This window comes from Mobula hypostoma, chromosome 1, assembly GCF_963921235.1.
Source record: "Mobula hypostoma chromosome 1, sMobHyp1.1, whole genome shotgun sequence".
Taxonomy (NCBI): Eukaryota; Metazoa; Chordata; class Chondrichthyes; order Myliobatiformes; family Myliobatidae; genus Mobula; species Mobula hypostoma.
In genome coordinates, this window is record NC_086097.1 from 146,893,423 (window position 1) to 146,915,407 (window position 21,985).

Here is a 21,985-nt window from a genome sequence, read left to right on the forward strand (position 1 = left end):
AAGTCTGTCTTGGAGACTTCCTGTCACTGATTATATATCAAGACCAATCAAAGGATTGGGAACTAAGTGGGGTAGCCTTTTCTTACAGTGACCATAATCGATATGTAGCAATTGGTCTGAAGCAACTACCTGAAATACTGTAGGCATGGGCAAGAGGGGGCATGTTTCAGCACATTCATTTAAAATGAATTGGAAAGACTTATTAGAATTGCTAGCAGAATAATAGCCAAGGGCCATTTTCTTCACCTCCAATCACGCTGACTGTTACATAGTACAATGGTATTAGAAGTAATTAATTATAACAATCAATCATAGCTAATTAATGTACCTCAAACCCAAAACTAATTCAAGAAAATTTTCAGCAGCATCTACATGGAAGGAATTAGTAAAAATGTTCTTCTCTTCTAAGCTTGTTTGCTAAGAAATGTGATTGGATTTCCGTATGTTTTTTTTTGACTGAAAATGATTTAGCTCAGAACCAGCAGAATTTGCACCCTTTCGTAGATCACACTTAAGGATGTGAGTTACAGGGAAGGGTTGAACAGTTTAGGACTCTATTCCCTTGTGTGTAGGAGAATAAGGGGAGATTTGATAGAGGTAGACAAAATTATGAGATGTATAGAGAGGGTAAATGCATATAGGCTCTTTCCATTGAGGTTGATGGAAACTAGAACTAGAGCTTATAGGTTAAGAGTGAAAGGTGAAATGTCTAAGGGGAACATAAGGGCAAACTCCTTCACTCAGAGGATAGTGAGTGTGTGGTTTCAGCTGACAGCAGAATGGTTGATGTAGGTTTGATTTCGGTTTGAATAATTGTATGGTTTGGAGGGGTGTGGAGGGCTATGATGTAGATGCAGATCAATGGAACTAGACAGATTAACAATTCAGTATGGGCTGAAGGACTTGTTTCTGTGCTGTAGTGCTCTGTGACTTTGTGATATCGCCAACAGGGAAATTTGACCAGGTGCTTCGGGTCATCAGTTGCCCAAATGACCGTGAAACAAGTTCCACATCAGGATGCAAGTGCTAAGATAGTTCTGCAATATTCTTTAGTTCAGAATTTTAATCCGAGAGATCTGCAGGTAAATGGGAAATTTGCTTAAATCCTTGTTGCACCCACATCACTGAACAGGCTACCCACAGTAGGGCATCCATTAGTCTTACAAGACCATGGATCTGTGCCTGGAAAGTCTTCACTCTCCAGGGCGCAGGCCTGGGCAAGGTTGTATGGAAGACCAGCAGATGCCCATACTGGGGGTCTCCCCTCTCCATGACACCGATGTTGTCCAAGGGAAGGGCAAGGGCCGATACAGCTGGGCACCAGTGTCGTCGCAGAGCACTGTGTGGTTAAGTGCCTTGCTCAAGGACACAACACGCTGCCTCGGCTGGGGCTTGAACTCAAGACCTTCAGATCGCTAGTCCAATGCCTTAACCACTTGGCCACGTGCCCAAGTGGTTAAGGCACTGGACCCACAACAACTCCAATTTTCAGCCTAATCTTGACACAACCCCATTTGTAACCCTTGCACAATCCCCTCTAATGTGTTATTGCTGCTGACACCTTCCCCTCAACAGTCATTGTTCGGACCTTTCAAACCCATCCCTCCCCCACCTCTGACAATGACCTTGATACCCCATCCCCAAGAATGATTGTAATCCAAAAAATGACTGCAATCCAACCCTTGTCTGATGCTTTTTGCTATCCAGTCTCTTCCAGCTTCCACACCTGGCCCAATCCCAAACAATCTACTTAAATTATATGTCCCAACACCGAATATTCTGCTGTTCACCCTGCTATTCCCCCCATCAAATAACTTCATGTTGGGCAAGAATCTTAGCTGACTCTTGAATACAGCATTGGAAGATGAACACTTTTATGCATGAAATTGTGCAACACCAAGAAACTTGCAGCCAAAGCAAGACATTCACTGTTCCACTGTATTAACACCCAATCAATGCATTCTTTGCAGAACCTCTATGCAGTTGTTACTGCGAAAAGTCAATCAGAATTCATTTGTGTTAAAAACCAAAGATAAATCTCGTGGAACAGACAAGTGATTTATCTTTGCAGGGAGATGATACCCCTAATTGACCATAATTCAATTAAATCAGCACCACTGCATTCACATACTTACCAGCAGTACCAGTACCACTGGGCCTTGAACAATGTAGTCCATATGATGCCCTGCTGCTATTCCAATCCAACATCTATAAACATAAAGACTCATGTAAATTGCCATTGGCCTTGTTCCAACACAATCCTCTGCTGACAGGCTGAGTTATTTAGATGAGTTACTGCAGCAATATACTATAAAATAACACAAAGCTGAAGGTAATGGCAGGAAAAGTGGGAGGAGGGTGCTAATTACAATGACTACTGTAAATTATGCAAATATCTTGTTAATTACTAAATTAGGAATTTCTATTGGCAATTTGTTAATACAGCTAAAATGCTTCAAATAAATATTTTCCACCATGAAATATGATGGTTGCTGGCTCAGTTACAACCACTGATATCATTCAATAGCAAATTAACATGATCACTAATACCTAGCAAAGGCATCACCTAATATACATGCAGACCCAGAAAATAAAGGTACGTGTTGTCAACTAATATTAGTCAGTTATGGTTGACTTATAGTATATCTGGGTTGAACAGCAAAAAAATCAGTCAGGGACGCTACTTCAGATCCCTGTTGAAAAGATCACATGTAGGTCTTGCAGGAAGAAAATAAAAGTCAGGCATATTTGTGATAACAACCACAGGTCAACTAGCCTAGCAATTTTCATGGGAAGAGACTGGGTGCTCTAAAAGCAACTAGGAGAAAACTCCAGAAGAAAGCAAAAATCTTGATGTAAAAACCATAAATAGTTCCTACTGTCATATGGATATTTATCAAAATCTTTGTTATCAGTTTTCCATCCCCGGTCTCCAGCCAAAATGCTACATCCATAGTTCATCAGAAGGTCAGCAGATTTTTGTGCACTACCAGCGTTTCCACTGTCCTTGGCAATACTCAGATGGGAAGCAGAGGAAACACAGGGATCTTTGTAGGGCAAAGGGTATTTTTCAATTATATTACATAGTTCCAATTAAAGAAGCAGTAATGATGTACAAAAATTTCTTCTATTATGGAACATAGTTATGATTCTAAGCCGAATACTGAATATTGAAGAACTCAGGGTGGGAGATTCCAGAGCTTTCCCTTCCATTTAAGGCATTGATAAGCAAAGGCTGGAAGGCAACTAGAAAACCATGTTGCACCAATAGAATCTATGCCTTAAATCCTTACAGATCTCAATAACTATTACTTCATCCTCAGCCACAATCATACAATCTCTTGAGCCTTAAATTTTATTCAAGCATTTTCTGCATACTTCACGCTTTGCCCTTTATGAAATCTTCACAAGTATGTTCTTGTCTCCTGCATTTCTCTTTTCAAAATTGCTCTACCTTCAAACTTTTAAGGAATTAATTAAATAGAAATTGATGATGCTGACTATTACCACTTTAATTGTCAGCCAACTCTTGTTTCACTATTTGGCAGGACATGGGAAAAATAGAATATCCTTATCTATGTAAAGAGCTTTTTAAAATTGGGTTTTTCCTCTGTGCATTAAAGAAAAGCGTATTATAAAGCACACAAATTTCCTTGACTTCTTGTACTTACTCTGTATTCTCGTAGTAGAGTTTTCCTATGACCCAGGCTACAATGATGGGACAAGGGATACCTATGGAAGAAAAATATCATTGTTCAAGAGAATGCAGGCAGTTTTTGACAGAATGGATTTCAGTTGTAAATTGATGCCACGTTCTTGTACATAGCATATTGAACAGAGAATAGATTGTTAATTTCTGTTTCTGACAACGTGTGGCATGGAAGGTGTGACTGGAACAAAGTGGGACATTTTAGATCTGCATGTTATCGCCAAAGTTTGTCATTTACAGTGTTGGACTATGCTTCATAGTGGGTAATGTTCCCACAACATAGACCCTTCAGTTTTCAGAGCATCTTCAATTTCCCTCACCTGTCACTGCATCAAGCAAGTATGGTGCAATCTGAGGGAGCGGGGTCAATTATGGTCACACTCAACCTCCTGCTTTGCTGCTGTACTCACCATTGAATCTAGCAGCAGCTCTAGAACAGGCTGAGCTGAACAGCCCTTAACTTTATACCAGCCATGGCTGATTTACAGTGTGACCATTTATTTGATTGGGGTAACTAGCCTTCATTGAAATGTGCATTTAGCTAAGAATTTTTTTTTTGTTTTTAACTATTATATATGATCATTTCTAAATTAATGAACTGTAAAACAATGTTTTAACCGAATTATTTTACTGATATTTATAATCTATTTCAACTGAGTTAAATGTCTCTAGAGGTTCATTCAGTAAGACTGTGCTGGGAGCAGGGCCTCAGGGCCTCAGGCTGCCATTTCATAGATGGCCAATGGAATGGGTACCTCTCACACGGCCTACTTGAGCAAGTAAGTACATCTGTAAAACTAGCACAAGGGCGGAGTACCATCAATAAATTTAACTGAGTCTAATATGGCCCACTATTCATGTGCCAGTGTCCGTGTTAAGTATATTTATCTTACATTACTTATCTGTCTCAATCAGACCATCAAAAGATCCCTTACTTACACCATCCAATGAACAGAAATTTCCATTTGCGCATTTTGTCTGTGGAATAGGTCATCACTATAGCTGTATGGAGATAACATCCCTCCACAAACATCCAGAAGAAATTAGTCACCACAAAGTAGTTGTAGATTGTTATGACAAGACGGCACCAGGGCTAAAAGAAATAGATTAAACAATTCAGTTTTCACACATAGGTACATACACAAACTTACAGTGTGGAAACCCATCAAATAACCTGCAGACTGGTGACCTGGGTACCGAGAACAAGAAGCCTAGTTTGAGGCTCCCAGCACAGTGTTGAATTCTGCACCTTTAACAATTCTATTGGCTTATTATTATCATATGTACTAAGATACAGTGAAAAGTTTGTCTTGCATACTGCTCGTACAGATCAAATCATTACATAGCTCACTGAGGCTCAAGTTAAAGTTCAAGTTTAATTGCCTTTCTGCCATACAGGTGAAACACCCTGGTTTCTTTGGTTGTGTAAGTCTAAGGAAGACAACCTCTGGCCCTGACAAACCCGTGAGACTGAGGCACGCTCAGTCCCACCCCAAACCTCGGTTTGTGTGGATGCTGTGGCGTTTGCTACCCTGTAACAAATTAATGCCACGAAATAACGGACAGTACACTGCATACGATTAAAGGAATTATATTTATGAATCTTAACTAAAGGGTTAGTAAAGAATAACAATAAGAAAAGGGCCCATTCTAATTAAACAGTCAAATGTGTACAACTTGGAGCTCATCTTGAACTTCTCTGCCACTCACGCGCTGGGCCCTCGGTCAACGTGAAAGTACACACCACCTTCCGAATGTCGCTTGCAATCCATCTTGAAAAAACGGGTCTCCCACTGGACCGTATGCTACAACCGGTTCTCCCCAGCATCTTCTCTCTCCGTCTCCTCTCAAACAAAAGAAAACCCCGAGCCTAACCTTAGTGTCCCTCACCAGAGAAACCTCTCCTTCAATTTGACCATCCTAACTGGATGGCACACATTTCTCCTCATCTCTTATCTTCAACAATAACCCAAACATAAGCTGAAAACAAGCAACTCTCACAGAATTGCCAAAATGAAATACAGAACAGCACAAAATGAAATACATACAACATAACAGTAAAAATATGAATCAGGACATTACACATGAATACAGCCAAGTGAAGCAGCCAAGGTGCAAAACAAGGTACCAACATTCACACACAGCATATATAACACATATAAGATGGCAATAAAATACAGTCACACACAAAATATAGCCCGAGTGCCTGAATCCATCAGTCTGCAGTCAAATGCAATCCAGCTTGTCTTCTGGCAAGCGAACACTAGAGAACGACACTGACTCCAGCACGGACACCACGATCCAGTGCCCCCCGCACTCCTGTGGACCACCCAACTCTGACGCGCCCCCCCCCCGCAGGCTGCTGCAAACAGGCAACACTGCGGCTTGAGGTTTAGTCCGCACTACGAACACCCCCGCCATCCCACCCACTGTTCGTCAATAGACCAAAGAATTACACTTGCAACATTCCACGCCACCAATGTCCAAAAGGGTCTTGCGATCGCAAGAAAGGCATCTTAAGATGATCACTCACTGTTGGATCTCCTACCTCCTTCACACACTGACAACTCTCAGTTGCAGGCAGTATCACAGTCTGCACCAAGTCCATCTCCTTCAGTTTCTCCACCAATTAACAACCTGCTGATGGGGTAGGTTCTTAATAACCAGCTGAGTCTTCCAATCATAAAAGAAAATGTTTAAAAAAGACAATAACACCTTTGGTTGACCCTGTAGGAGCTGCTGCATCTGAGTACGCTGCCATCATAACAGAAGCTCTTGTTAGAGCAAGGTAAAACAATAACAACACAAAATAAAATTATAGGCAGAGAATTTAGATTTAAAAGAGTAGAATGATTATAGTGGAAGTAATGGGTTGATCTGCAGGGAGCAGCTTACAAGTCACCATGCTCTGGCTCCATATCAGTTCTTGTGCCATCTTAGCCTGAAAAGCCCAGGGTGAATCTTGGTATCAGGTACTGTATAATTACACTCAGATGCAAATTTTTGCTGAGGTCTCACTGCCTATTTCCTTCTCTAATCCCTCTTTCCCATTTCTTATGCTCTTTTCCCTCTCTATTCATTTTTCTTTCCATTGCTCCATTCCTCGCATTGGCTGATAACCTCCCAAATTGCTTTTTAATTATTAGCAGTCTGGATTATAGTCCCCAGTGTGCCTTTCAACCACTGAGGATATTCCAGTCAGGTTGCTTAAGATCTGACTATGAATCTCACTGTACAGCTCTTGTGCAACTTCTCCAAACTCAAGGGGCTGAGGCTGGGACTCTCCTGGCCTTCAGAGGCCTGCAATTCAATGGATAGTGAAATTGACTCTTACACTCTGAGAGAAGCATTCAAGACAAACAGCATATAAATCATCTTTTCTCTATGCCAGTTCAAAGCCTATTGTGGTAATTCAAGTTCAAGTTCAAGTACATGAATACTGTCAAATAAAACATTCCTCTAAGGCCAAGGTGCAAAACATATTACCAACAGCACACCGCACATAGCACAAGTAGCACATATGGTAACAATTTCAGAAAACCATGCAGTCACAAAGAAAAGAAAATATATAGCATAAGTCCCTGAATGGCATAACTGCAGACTGACGGCAAGTTCTTCTTTCATTGAGTGAACACGAGACTGCAGCACCGAGTGAACACGAGACTGCAGCACCCAACCTAGTATGAATTATGGCATGTCCATAGAGGCCACTGCTCTCTCCCATTCCACCTCCAGAATCTCAACACAAAAGGTGACCCGTAGCGAGAGCCCAGTCCTCGCCGCAACTGAGATAACGCAGGTCCCCTGCTGTCAGTGTCACTGATGACTCAATGAACCAGACTTTAACTATTCTACATTACCAATGTCTAACAGGGTCTCGCGATCCCAATAAAAATGTCAAAGAGAATCATTCACACCGTGCATTGTCAACAGCAGACAACAACACAGCAATAGTATGCAATAATTCCAGCTCCATCGCTATGGAGCAACTTGCTGGTAGGATACTCCTGCATTACTTGATGTTCTTAGTATCCAACAATGGCTTTCAATTGTATAAAAGGACGAATAAATATAGGTTAATTCCCGGGATGGCGGGACTGTCATATGTTGAAAGAGTGGAGCGACTGGTGTTGTATACACTGGAATTTAGAAGGATGAGAGGGGATTTGATTGAAACATATAACATTATTAAGGGATTGGACACACTAGAGGCAGGAAACATGTTCCCGATGTTGGGAGAGTCCAGAACCAGAGGGCCCAGTTTAAGAATAAAGGGTAGGCAATTTAGAACGGAGTTGAGGAAAATCTTTTTCACACAGAGGGTTGTGGATCTGTGGAATGCTCTGCCTCAGAAGGCAGTGGAGGCCAGTTCTCTGGATTCTTTCAAAAAAGAGTTAGATAGAGCTCTTAAAGATAGCGGAGTGAAGGGATATGGGGAGAAGGCAGGAGAAGGGTACTGATTGTGGATGATCAGCCATGATCACAGTGAATGCTGGTGCTGGCTCGAAGGGCTGAATGGCCTACTCTTGCACCTATTGTCTATTGACTATTGTCTATCTTTGATTGGATGGAGAGTGGCTGCCGCATCCGGGTGAACAGCCATCTTACAGATGATCCTTGCTGACATCTGCGAACTCAGCAACTGATCAGAAGAGATTCTGGTCTGAAATGCTGAGTTACATATTAGCCAGGCACTTACCATTGTAAGAGCTTACCTCATTTCTCTCATGTACTTCAGCATCAATTAATTGCATCAGGAACCACAGAATATTCCTCAAAATGAAAGTGGTTATCAGATTCCAATGAATGATATTCCGAAGGCATCTAATACTCCTGTGCCAGCCAAAACAAAGAAAGACTGATCAGTTAAAATTGTACTAGGCTTCCCCAAGCATGATGTTTAAAGGTTAGGCATAGTTATTTATAAGGCAGCCTATAAAACAATGGAAGGCATACCTTAAAAAAACACTGCTCCCCATCTGTAATTTCTTCGGCTCTTCAACTTTTCGACCACACTTTGACTCAGACTCGCTATCACAGCCATATATCCTTTCTTGGAACGTGCCTCCGTCGCCAACTTACTCCAGTTGGCTTTAGGATTCGTTTCCAAGCCTCTCAATTTGGACCTTCTGAGGATCCCAGGTACTCACATTTTATTGACTCTGCCTCTTGCCGCTTCTCCCGTCAAGCTCTGAAGGCGACGCTCTCCGCCATGAGGAGGTACTTGGTGTCCCTATCCCAGACCCTTCCACACCTTCGGGACACTTTCTTCGCCGTGTGTAATGGTCCTACCCGTTATTTCATCCTCCGTCGGATTGACGCCTGCAATCGCCGTTTTTTTGACTTTGTCATGTTAGGCAAAGATCGCAAGATCCTACATCTACGGACTCCAGAGCCTGCCGGCCCCAACGCTAGCAGGCATGAACTTCAAATTGCGGCCCCTGCCATTGATCTCAGCGGCTCCAACACCTCAGGACATATTCAAAACCCGGACTCCAGCAACGACCATGGACACCTTCACAGCGATTGCACAACCACCAACTGCGACTCCAGCCTTGAACTCCAGGCCAGGTCTTTATGTGCTGCTGTTGTGACTCCCGTCTCCCCTTCCCCCACCACCACTCCGCAGCCCCGTCTTCCTCAGATCCCACCGTCAGCTCCTGGGCCCTCAGAGGCTCCATCTTCCTCTCACCCCAACCCTCCCCTCTCCACTGACACCCCCAGCCTCCCCCCTCCCCCCTCTGATCCCAGCTCTCATCCGTGCCGGGTCTTTACCATCCCCTCCGACCTTCAACTGTCGGAGGCAGACGCTCTGTTCTCAGTAAGGGCCTCACGTTTGTCCCCCTTCGCCCACACCTCAGCGAGTTCCGTGTTCGCCACGATGCGGAACTTTTCTTCCGCCGTCTCCGTCTCCGAGCCTACTTCTTCGGCAAGGACTCTTCCACCCCCACCGAAGACCCCTTCTCCCGTCTTCAACCCTCCTCTTCTTCATGGACACCCCGCTCTGGTCTTCTGCCTGCTCTGGATCTCTTTATTGCTAACTGCCGACGGGACATCAACCGTCTCGACTTCACCGCACCTTGTCCCCATTCCAACCTCACTCCTTCGGAACGCTCTGCTCTCCACTCCCTCCGCACTATTCCTAACCTTATTATTAAACCCGCCGATAAGGGGGGTGCTGTTGTAGTCTGGCAGACTGACCTCTACCTTGCCGAGGCACAGCGACAACTCGCGGATACCTCCTCTTATTTACCCCTCGATTGTGACCCCACTAAGGAGCACCAGGCCATTGTCTCCCACACCATCACCGACTTTATCCACTCAGGGGATCTCCCATCCACTGCTACCAACCTTATAGTTCCCACACCCCGCACTTCCCGTTACTACCTCCTACCCAAGATCCACAAACCTGCCTGTCCTGGCCGACCTATTGTCTCAGCTTGCTCCTGCCCCACTGAACTCATTTCTGCATACCTCGACACTGTTTTATCACCCCTTGTTCAATCCCTTCCGACCTATGTTCGTGACACTTCTCACGCTCTTAAACTTTTCGATGATTTTAAGTTCCCTGGTCCCCACCGCTTTATTTTCACCGTGGATGTCCAGTCCTTATATACTTCCATCCCCCATCAGGAAGGTCTCAAAGCTCTACGCTTCTTTTTGGATTCCAGACCTAATCAGTTCCCCTCTACCACCACTCTGCTCCGTCTAGCGGAATTAGTCCTTACTCTTAATAATTTCTCCTTTGGCTCCTCCCATTTCCTCCAAACTAAAGGTGTAGCTATGGGCACCCGTATGGGTCCTAGCTATGCCTGCCTTTTTGTTGGGTTTGTGGAACAATCTATATTCCGTGCCTATTCTGGTATCCGTCCCCCACTTTTCCTTCGCTACATCGACGACTGCATTGGCGCTGCTTCCTGCACGCATGCAGAACTCGTTGACTTTATTAACTTTGCCTCCAACTTTCACTCTGCCCTCAAGTTTACCTGGTCCATTTCCGACACCTCCCTCCCCTTTCTAGATCTTTATGTCTCTGTCTCTGGAGACAGCTTATCCACTGATGTCTACTATAAGCCTACTGACTCTCACAGCTATCTGGACTACTCCTCTTCTCACCCTGTCTCTTGCAAAAACGCCATCCCCTTCTCGCAATTCCTCCGTCTCCGCCGCATCTGTTCTCAGGATGAGGCTTTTCATTCTAGGACGAGGGAGATGTCTTCCTTTTTTAAAGAAAGGGGCTTCCCTTCCTCCACTATCAACTCTGCTCTTAAACGTATCTCCCCCATTTCACGTACATCTGCTCTCACTCCATCCTCCCACCACCCCACTAGGAATAGGGTTCCCCTGGTCCTCACCTACCACCCCACCAGCCTCCGGGTCCAACATATTATTCTCCGTAATTCCGCCACCTCCAACGGGATCCCACCACTAAGCACATCTTTCCCTCCCCCCCCCTCTGCATTCCGCAGGGATCGCTCCCTACACAACTCCCTTGTCCATTCGTCCCGCCCATCCCTCCCCACTGATCTCCCTCCTGGCACTTATCCGTGTAAGCGGAACAAGTGCTACACATGCCCTTACACTTCCTCCCTTACCACCATTCAGGGCCCCAAACAGTCCTTCCAGGTGAGGCATCACTTCACCTGTGAGTCGACTGGGGTGATATACTGCGTCCGGTGCTCCCGATGTGGCCTTTTATATATTGGTGAGACCCGACGCAGACTGGGAGACCGCTTTGCTGAACATCTACGCTCTGTCCACCAGAGAAAGCAGGATCTCCCAGTGGCCACACATTTTAATTCCACATCCCATTCCCATTCTGACATGTCTGTCCACGGCCTCCTCTACTGTGGAGATGAAGCCACACTCAGGTTGGAGGAACAACACCTTATATTCCGTCTGGGTAGCCTCCAACCTGATGGCATGAACGTCGACTTTCTAACTTCCGCTAAGGCCCCACCTCCCCCTCGTACCCCATCTGTTACTCATTTTTATGCACACATTCTTTCTCTCACTCTCCTTTTTCTCCCTCTGTCCCTCTGAATATACCTCTTGCCCATCCTCTGGGTCACCCCCCCCCTTGTCTTTCTTCCCGGACCTCCTGTCCCATGATCCTCTCGTATCCCCTTTTGCCTATCACCTGTCCAGCTCTCGGCTCTAACCCTCCCCCTCCTGTCTTCTCCTATCATTTTGGATCTCCCCCTCCCCCTCCAACTTTCAAATCCCTTACTCACTCTTCCTTCAGTCAGTCCTGACGAAGGGTCTCGGCCTGAAACGTCGACTGCACCTCTACCTATAGATGCTGCTTGGCCTGCTGCGTTCACCAGCAACTTTGATGTGTGTTGCTTAAAAAAACATGATGGGTATACTAGGAAGTTAAACTGCTGAATGAGAATTCTTGCAGAGAGGTGGGTTGGTACGTTCTAAGGCGATTTCTCAAATACAAACACAAAATGAGAACATAAAGTATTGGAAATGCTCGGCAGGGGCATGCAAACTATGTGGAAAGGGGGGAAGAGTCACTGCTTCAGGTCAATGGCCTTTCACTATTCATTCTCATATTCTGCACTTATTCATTTTTATTTGACGGTTCTTTTATTCGCATTTTTCCTTTCAACAATCTACTTTAATTGTCGGAAGACACAACAGACTGCTGGAAGAGCTCAACAGATCGAGCAGCATATGTTGGAGGGTGGTGTGGAGGAAAGGAATGGTTTTAGACCAAAATGTTGACAATTGATCCCCCTCCCCCGCCCCCCGCCACAGATGCTGCTCACTCACTAAGGTCCTCCAGCAGATTATTTCTTTAATTGTCAACCTTACATATTGATCTTTGAGGAATTAGATAGTAGAGAAGAGAAGACAAATGTCAGGTTTTCACTTTGGGCTCCACATTCAAGCTCAGATTTTGATAGCTGCTGCAAAAACCAGGGGCAGGGCACATGAAGTGAGAAATGAGAAACATGAGACAGACTGGGGTATGGGAGGAAAGCATAATTGTCTCTCTGTTCAGTGCAAAACAGCTGGTTAACACTATTCCAGTGGCTACTGGAAACTACATGAAGCAATAGAGAGTTCTGGCATACATGTGTTTAACCTGAGATCAGGTCATCCTCTGACACAGTGATTTGGTCCTGGCTGAAGGTCTACAGCTATGATAATGATGTAATGTGTGCAGTTGATTAATGCGAGAACTAAATCAAACAGAAATAAGAAAATATACAAAGCAGGTATGATTCCCTAGTTCTGATACACAGATAACAGCCAGAGATTGCTGTAAATGATGAATAGAATGGGATGGAATTGTTCAATAAAATTAGTGATACTGTGCAAATTGTTTGGAGGTGTGGGTTGACAAATCCCCAGGTCCAGATGGACTTGGTGCAAATTTCTGGATTGGTTGGAGTAATGAGTGAGCCACAGGGATCACAGCTGAGACCTCATCATTCTATAATATACAGAAATGACTTGGATAAAGGTGCACTGTATCAGATCGATTGCTAAAATGCAGCAAGTGCATATGCAGCTAATTGATTGGGTGGTGGTCAATCAGTCCTCCTGCGTGTGGGCGACACTTTCTTTTGGGTGCAGGTTTTTGAGCACACAGGTACTTTGTCTCAGTGGACCCGACTTGTAGGTCCCACACTGCACCATTACTAACACGACTCAGTAAAAATGGTTAATCACACTACTCTTTCGTTCTTGATCCGCAGATATGTAACAAAAGGCACAAAGTTGCATGACTGCTAAGCTTACCATGACAAAGATAAAAGTAAGAACATATGTTCTGAAGAAGACATAAAGAAGATACAAAGGCTTGTGTGAAATAGCAAAGACAAAAGGGATATAACATGGGATAATGTGTAATTGTCTATTAAGGCATTGAAAACAGAAAAAAAAGCTGAGAGACTGTGGAGTTCTGAGATGTAGAGGGTTCTGTGTATTCTAGTGCATCATTTTGCAAAAGAGTACAATGCAGTTAACTACAAGCAATTACAAAAACTAACAGAGCGCCATTTCAGTTACCTAGGGACCATTTATGGGACACATATAGAACACTAGGACATTTATTGCTTCAAGGAAGGGCATTTATGCACTGGAAGCAGGTCAGAGAAGGTTTACTAGATTAATACCTGGGTTGTCTCCTGAAGAATGATTAGACAGATTGTGCTTGCATCTATTTGCGCTCAGAGAAAATGAAGGGTGATTTCATTGAAAAATAGCATGCTGAAGTTTCTTGACATGATAATGTAGAGAAGATGGTTACTCTTAAGAGAATTGATACTAGGAGTCATTGTGTAATAGTAATGACTTGCATATTTAAGATGAAGATAAGACAGAGGCAAAATGGTTCCTCTAGACTGACTGTGAGTCTTTGAAACTCTTCTTCAAAGAGCCATTGAAGCATAGCTATTCAATATTACTAAGGCAGAGGTGGATAGATCTTCTATGTCTTCTAGACAGGTTATTGATAGGTGAGGCGGTGAAAAACCATCATGGGTAAAGGGGAATGTGGGAGTTGAGACTGCAATCCAAGATGTTATTGGATGGCAGAGGAGATTTGAGGGACCAAGTGGCCGGCTGGTATTCTTAATTTGCATATTCTCAAGTTAAAAACTTCAAAAATTAGCAACACAAACAAAATTCTGGAGGAACTCAGCAAGTCAGGCAGCATCTATAGGAATAAACAGTCAATGTGTTGGTCTATAACCCTTCTTCAGGACTAGAAACAATAACTCTGCTTCTCTCTCCACAGATACTGCATGTGCTGCCAAGTATCTTTAGCTCTGAGTGTTAATATAGTTCAGATTTCTAGCATCAACAGCTTTTTGATTTTCTAGTAAAACAATGAAATGGTCTTCATGATTTATTTGTTTTAAAGCAATGCCATTGCAGTAGCTACTTACATTGCTAACAACCTGTCTTTACTACAGGTGTCTACTGTAATGGTATTCTGGAGGTTGTAAGTGGTACAGATCGCAATTGCATTTGAAGTAAACGATTTGGGATTAAATGGGAGAATACATCTCATTTGGGTTTGGGGTAATAATATTGACATGAAATTGTATGTTTGTGTCCAACTACATAGGGAACACTGATGTAACAGCTCAGTCTCCCTCAGTAGGTACTTTAGTTCAGCTTGCAACGTGAATGCAAACTGATACTGTACCTAAATAAAATCAATGTAGACATTTCAGATTTCATAGCTATCAGGTAAGTCATTACCCTGAAGAATAGAAATGCATGAATGAAGTGATGCAGGAATATACTTAATCACTGCAGATGAGGCTTATAGCTACTAGCATGCAAGAGACTCCATCTATCCACTGTGTGGAAAGCTCTGTTCCAGGTCTCTGAGGAATATTTTTGCAGAATTAATTAGGTGACAAGCTCAGTAGAAGTTGATTATTTTCTCTAGTAGAGTGATGAAAAATGAAGGAACAAAGGCTTAACGTTTCATCTAAGTTGGTTACAAATAAATGCATAAGAGAATCTTCACACAGAGTTATATAGTTTGCAATAATATAGCAAACCTTGGATGCAGAAACAATTGATTTGCTTAGAGAAATGGTGGTTACTAATGGGAAATGAGAAATTTAAGGTATGCAAAGAATTTTACAGTAGGCAACAAAAAGCAAGACACATTGAATGAAATGAATTTATACACTTGTGGTCTATTTTCTAATGTTGTTGTTAGTCAGTCAGGTCAGGGTGGCTGCCCAATGGCAAAATTCCAGTATACTTTGTTAGCTATAAATAAAATAATGTTAGGTTCACAGTGAATGTTACATACCTTAAGCACAAGAAGAGTATAAAGGCAATTATTAGGACTCCAGTAGAGACAGAGTGACCCACATAGTTGATTATAAGGGCTATCTTATAGTGGATTTCTTGTGTTTTCTGAAATAAAATGTAAAAGAAAACTTACTTTGTTCTTATTTCTTCATGAAGTCCTTGCCCACTTTGTAATTATTTGAAGTAATCAGACCTTTACATACTGTTAAATTGAAATAGAACTGGACCGTGACCGATTTGGACAAGTAAGAAACCAGCACACTAAAGCCCAGGAGTTAACTCTAGGGAATTAAATACTTAGATTCTGAATTTTGCTAACCTAGAATTCTTCATGTCCCTGACTGGCCATGATGGAATGGTAAGCAATTGTAAATTAAGTAAGTGGGAAGGCAGGGGTTGTCCCATTGTTCAGTGGTTTGGCAGAAACTCTTGCAATATGCCTTGCTTCATAAACACTCCCTGACCATGCTGATCTCCTGATGGAGATTGGCAGTCTCTACAACCAACAAATCTCATATCACACTGGTCTCATGAATAGGGTCATGAGAGGTGCCATCAGTCATGCTGGTAATATCAGCGTTAAAATGTACACTTACAAGAAAATATTTTTCTCAAGTGTAGGAGCAGTCAAAAGGTGTATTAGAGTGCTGCCAACCTGTTCACGTTTGTCATTTCCATCGGCAAAAGCTGTATTAATTCAATGTTGGAAATGAACAAAACCTGACATAAGCATCTCTTAATGAACTGAGTAGTGGCTGTATTTCAAGCAGAAACAAATAATCTGTTTAGCTTTTTGGTGTCACTTGAACATTTTCTCTAGGAAATAACAGAACCCTGGCAACATACATCTGTTGTTCCTTGATAAACAGTTGATGAAGGAGGGGTATACTGAACATTTATCAAAGCATTTGACAATGTTATATTAGTAATAAAAACAAGATACAACTTGTTCATATTATTTTGTTAACATGTGCAGTTTTTTTTCAGGTAGTAGTCATAACTAACTTATTGATGCTTAATGACCAGTGACCAACCGAAACGCTATATAACAGTAATAAAGTTGGGTCAGGGTAAAGAACAATGATGACTTCACTCACTGAATGAATGTACGCAGCTCATACTTAGCAGGTGGACAAATATTAGGTGTTATTCTGTGTGATAGGGGCTAAAAGATAAAGTACATAAATAAAAGCATGTTCACCTTTCTCCTACCACCCTTGTCCCAGAGTCAGACAGAGAACCCTGCTTGTTCCTGGGATCTCACTCATGCAAAGGCTTCAAGTGCAGGTGTGCTGAATAGTCTTGCCAGAGCCTGGTTTCCTACACTGGAGGTTGCCTGCTGAGGCAAAAGCCAGGGGATTCTTGCCCATTACTGGAGCAAGTCTGTTTTGTGCCATTCAGCAACTGGGCCTTGCACTTTCCAAGCTAAAATGAGGCTAATTCATTGGCAGCAAATGTGATTAAAATGGATAGAGGTCAGTAAAACATCAAGAAAACTTACAAAGAAACTTAATTTGTGAGACTAGATTCCTTCTCAGATTACTTTTTTCTTCTGTTGAATCCTCATTATGTGAGCCAAATTATTCAACTTTAGTACTGCATTTACTCAGTCCAAGTCCTCCACTTCATCTTTGCTGTCTACTATCTTGTTTTTGCTATACTTTGCCCTGACCTCTGCCGGAGTCTCTTCTATGTATCACCAACTATGTTTATTTCTACATTTATCCATTTTCTGGATGTTAATGTTACTAGCAATATTGGCATTCTGTGTCTATCAAGTTTCTCTTAAAAGTTGCTGGCAGGCATCTTCTTGATCTGTTCCTTCCGTGTGTGTTAGAATTACATTGTTTAAATCGATTATACAATGATGAGCTCATTTCCATTCTTTAAACAAGGACATTTACTGGCTCTACTGACCTTATTAAATATAACACCCAAATGAATAGTGATCACACAATGAAAATGTTTAACAGAACATGTGAATATAAAATATTCAAGACCAGCCCCAAGACATATACGTAAATTTAAAAGATTAGATAAAAAACCAAACAAAACTAAATATTTTGAAGATTGTAACACCATTTCAATGGAAGGCAACTGAAATACCTTTCAAGGTATAATGCTAATTCTGCAAAAGAAACACAATCCCTTCACCAATGAATTATAAGTTCATCTAGACAAACATGACCCGTAAAAATTCTAAAAGAAGGTGAGGTATGCATTGCTATACACCCAGTGGCTACATTATTAGTATACCTGTACAGCTGCATGTTAATGCAAATATCTAATCAGCCAATCATGTGGCAACAAATCAATGCATAAAGGCATGCAGACATGATCAAGAAGTTCATTTGTTGTTCAGACCTAACATCATAATGGAGAAGAAATGTGAACTAAGCGATTTTGACCATAAAATGATTGTTGGTGCCAGACGGGGGTGGTTTGAGAGTCTCAGAAACTGCTGATTTCATGGAATATTCTCGCACACTAGCCTCTAGAATTTACAGAGAATAGTGTGTGAAAAAAAAATCCAGTGAGCGGCAGTTCTGTTACGACAGTGATCTGGAAAAGAGCATCTCTGAACGCATGTGTTGAACCTTGGAGTGGATGGGCTTCTGCAGCAAAAGACCACAGATATACACTCAATAGTCACTTTATTAGTTACAGGAGGTACCTAATAAAGTAGCCACTGAGTGTAAATATAAGCCAATCAAGAAATATTTTAAAAGCATGCCAAGCACAGGCCAAGACAACAATTGCAACTGAGGCTAAGCATTACCGTAAAACTGATTTTTCAGATGATAGCCCTGAGTGATTACTGAGAACTACCAACTCTCCAAGTATTCACAAGACAAGACATAAAGAAAAAGCCCCATTTAAAGATAAATAGAACAGTACAGCACAGGAACAGGCCATTCTGCACACAATGTTGTGCCAAAACAGATAAAAAGCAAATCAAAAACACCCAAACACTAATCCCTCCAACCTACACAATGTCCATATCCCTCCATTATCCTTACATCCATGTTCCTACCCAAACGTCTCTTAAAAACCTCTAATGTATTTGCCTCTACCACCATAGCAGGCAGCACATTCCAGGCATCCTCCACTCTGAATGAAAGAACTTACCCCTCACATCTGCCTTGAACCTACTCTTTCAATGCATGTCCTCTGATATTACTCATTTCAACCCTGGGAAACAAATACTCCTGTTTTATCTACCTATGCCTCTCATAATCTTATAAACCTCCATCAGATCTCCCCTCAGCCTCCACCGTTCCAGAGAAAGCAACCAAAGTTTATCCAGCCATTCATGATAACACATGCCCTCTAAACCAGACAGCATCCTGGTAAACCTCATCTGCACCCTCTCCAAAGCTTCAACATTCTTCCTATTGTGGAGTGACCAGAACTGTATGGAATACCCCCGATGTGGCCTAACCAGGGCTTCATAATATAACCTCCTGTGTTAGGGAATGAGATAGGTCAGGTGACAGAGGTTTGTGTTGGGGAGCACTTCGGGTCCAGTGATCATAGTACTATTAGTTTCAATATAACTATGGAGAAGGATAGGTCTGGACCCAGGGTTGAGATTTTTTATTGGAGAAAGGCTAACTTTGAGGAGATGTGAAAGGATTTAGAAGGAGTGGATTGGGACAATTTGTTTTATGGGAAGAATGTAAAAGAGAAATGGAGGTCATTTAAAGGTGAAATTTTGAGAGTACAGAATCTTTATGTTCCTGTTAGGTTGAAAGGAAAGGTTAAAAGTTTGAGAGAGCCATGGTTTTCAAGGAATATTGGAAACTTGGTTCGGAAAAAGAGAGATATCTACAATAAATATAGGCAGCACGGAGTAAATGAGGTGCTTGAGGAACATAAGGAATGTAAAAAGAATCTTAAGAAAGAAATTAGAAAAGCTAAAAGAAGATATGAGGTTGCTTTGGCAAGTAAGGTGAAAATAAATGATAGAGGTGTACAAGGTAATAAGAGGAATAGATAGAGTGGATAGCCAGCGCCTCTTCCCCAGGGCACCACTGCTCAATACAAGAGGACATGGCTTTAAGGTAAGGGGTGGGAAGTTCAAGGGGGATATTAGAGGAAGGTTTTTTACTCAGAGAGTGGTTGGTGCGTGGAATGCACTGCCTGAGTCAGTGGTGGAGGCGGTACACTAGTGAAGTTTAAGAGACTACTGGACAGGTATATGGAGGAATCCAAGGTGGGGGCTTATATGGAGGCAGGGTTTGAGGGTCGGCACAACATTGTGGGCCGAAGGGCCTGTACTGTGCTGTACTATTCTATCTAAATCCCAAGGGTTTCTACCATTATATTAATAGCAAAAGGATAGTGAGGGATAAAATTGGTCCCTTGGAGAATCAGAGTAAACAGCTATATGTGGAGCCAAAAGAGATGGGGGAGATTCTGAACAATTTCTTTTCTTTGGTATTCACTAAGGAGAGGATATTGAATTGTGTAAGATAAGGGAAACAGGTAGGGAAGTTAAGGAAACTATGATGATTAAAGAAGAGGAAGTACTAGAGCTTTTAAGGAATATAAAGGTGGATAAGTCTCCGGGTCCTGACAGGATATTCCCTAGGACTTTGAGGGAAGTTAGTGTGGAAATAGCAGGGGCTCTGACAGAAATATTTCAAATGTCATTAGAAACGGGGATGGTGCCATAGGATTGGTGTATTGCTCATGTTGTTCCATTGTTTAAAAAGGGTTCTAAGACTAAATTTAGCAATTATTGGCCTGTGAGTTTGACATCAGTGATTGGTAAATTGATGGAAAGTCTTCTTAGAGATGGTATATATAATGACCTGGATATACAGGGTATGATTAGGAACAGTCAACATGGATTTGTACGTGGAAGGTCATGTTTGACAAATCTTACTGAATTTTTTGAAGACGTTACTAGGAGAGTTGACGAGGGTGAAGCGATGGATGTTGTCTATATGGACTTCAGTAAGGCCTTTGACAAGGTCCCACATGGAAGGTTGGTTAGGAAGGTTCAATCGTTAGGTACTAATATTGAAGTAGTAAAATGGATTCAGCAGTGGCTGGATGGGAGACACCAGAGAGTGGTGGTGGATAACTGTTTGTCAGATTGGAGGCCGGTGACTGGTCGTGTACCTCAGGGATCTGAACTGGGTCCAATGTTATTTGTCATATACATTAATGATCTGGATGATGGGGTGGTAAATTGGATGAGGAAGTATGCATATAATACTAAGATAGGTGGAGTAGTGGATAATGAAGTAGGTTTTCAAAGCTTGCAAAGAGATTTAGGCCAGTTAGAAGAGGGGGCAAAAAGATGGCAGATGGAGTTTAATGCTGATAAATGTGAGGTGCTACATTTTGGTAGGACTAATCAAAATAGGACATACATGGTAAATGGTAGAGCATTAAAGAATGCAGTAGAACAGAGGGATCTAGGACTAATGGTGCATAGTTCCCTGAAGGTGGAATCTCATGTGGATAGGGTGGTGAAGAAAGCTTTTAGTATGCTGGCCTTTATAAATCAGACAATTGAGTATAGGAGTTGGGATGTAATGTAATGTTGAAGTTGTACAAGGCCAAATTTGAAGTATTGTGTACAGTTTTGGTCACCGAATTATAGGAAAGATGTCAACAAAATAGAGCGAGTACAGAAAACATTTACTAGAATGTTACTAGGGTTTCATCACCTAAGTTACAGAGAAAGGTTGAACAATTTGGGTCTTTATTCTTTGGAACGTAGAAGGTTGAGGGCGGACTTGATAGAGGTATTTAAAATTATGAGGGGGATAGATAGAGTTAAAGTGGATAGGCTTTTTCCATTGAGAGTGGGGGAGATTCAAACAAGAGGACATGAGTTGAGAGTTAAAGGTCGAAAGTTTAGGGGTAACATGAGGGGGAACTTCTTTACTCAGAGAGTGGTGGCTGTGTGGAACGAGCTTCCAGCAGAAGTGGTTGAAGCAGGTTCGATGTTGTCATTTAAAGTTAAATTGGACAGCTAAATGGACAGGAAAGGAATGGGGGGTTATGGGCTGAGTGCAGGTCAGTGGGACTAGGTGAGAGTAAGAGTTTGGCACGGACTAGAAGGGCTGAGATGGCCTGTTTCCATGCTGTAATTGTTATATGGTTATATATAAATTCCATCTGCCACTTCTCTGTCCATATCTGCAACTGATGTACATCACCCTGTATCGTTTGCCAGTTACCTACACTACCCACAGCTCCACCAATTATTCGCAGACTTATTAACCCAGAATCCACATTTTCATCCAGGTCAATTACATACATCATAAATGGCAGAGTTCCCAGCACAAGTCCAAGAGGAACATCAATACTTACAGACCTCCTGCTCAAATAAGTCTCTTCTACCACAACCTGCTGTCTTCTATGTGCAAGTCATTTCTGATTCCAAATGGCGATTTCACTGTGGACCCCATGCATCTTAATCTCCTGGATTAGCCTCCCATAAGGGACTTTGTCAAACAC

At 42.3% G+C, this 21,985-nt stretch overlaps 1 protein-coding gene across 4 annotated transcripts in view; it reads right to left on the bottom strand.

Moving 5' to 3' along the window:
* The window catches only part of LOC134351458 (corticotropin-releasing factor receptor 2), a 235,965-nt gene that overhangs the window by 34,288 nt on the left and 179,692 nt on the right, over window positions 1-21,985 (bottom strand). For all 4 annotated transcript variants that reach the window (XM_063057630.1, XM_063057640.1, XM_063057620.1 and 1 more), the window contains 5 exons: window positions 15,504-15,610; window positions 8,425-8,542; window positions 4,649-4,802; window positions 3,672-3,732; window positions 2,136-2,208 (listed from right to left, as the gene is read on the bottom strand). In XM_063057630.1, coding sequence (XP_062913700.1) covers window positions 2,136-2,208; window positions 3,672-3,732; window positions 4,649-4,802; window positions 8,425-8,542; window positions 15,504-15,610 — 513 coding nt within the window. The remainder of the gene's footprint in view (window positions 1-2,135; window positions 2,209-3,671; window positions 3,733-4,648; window positions 4,803-8,424; window positions 8,543-15,503; window positions 15,611-21,985) is intronic.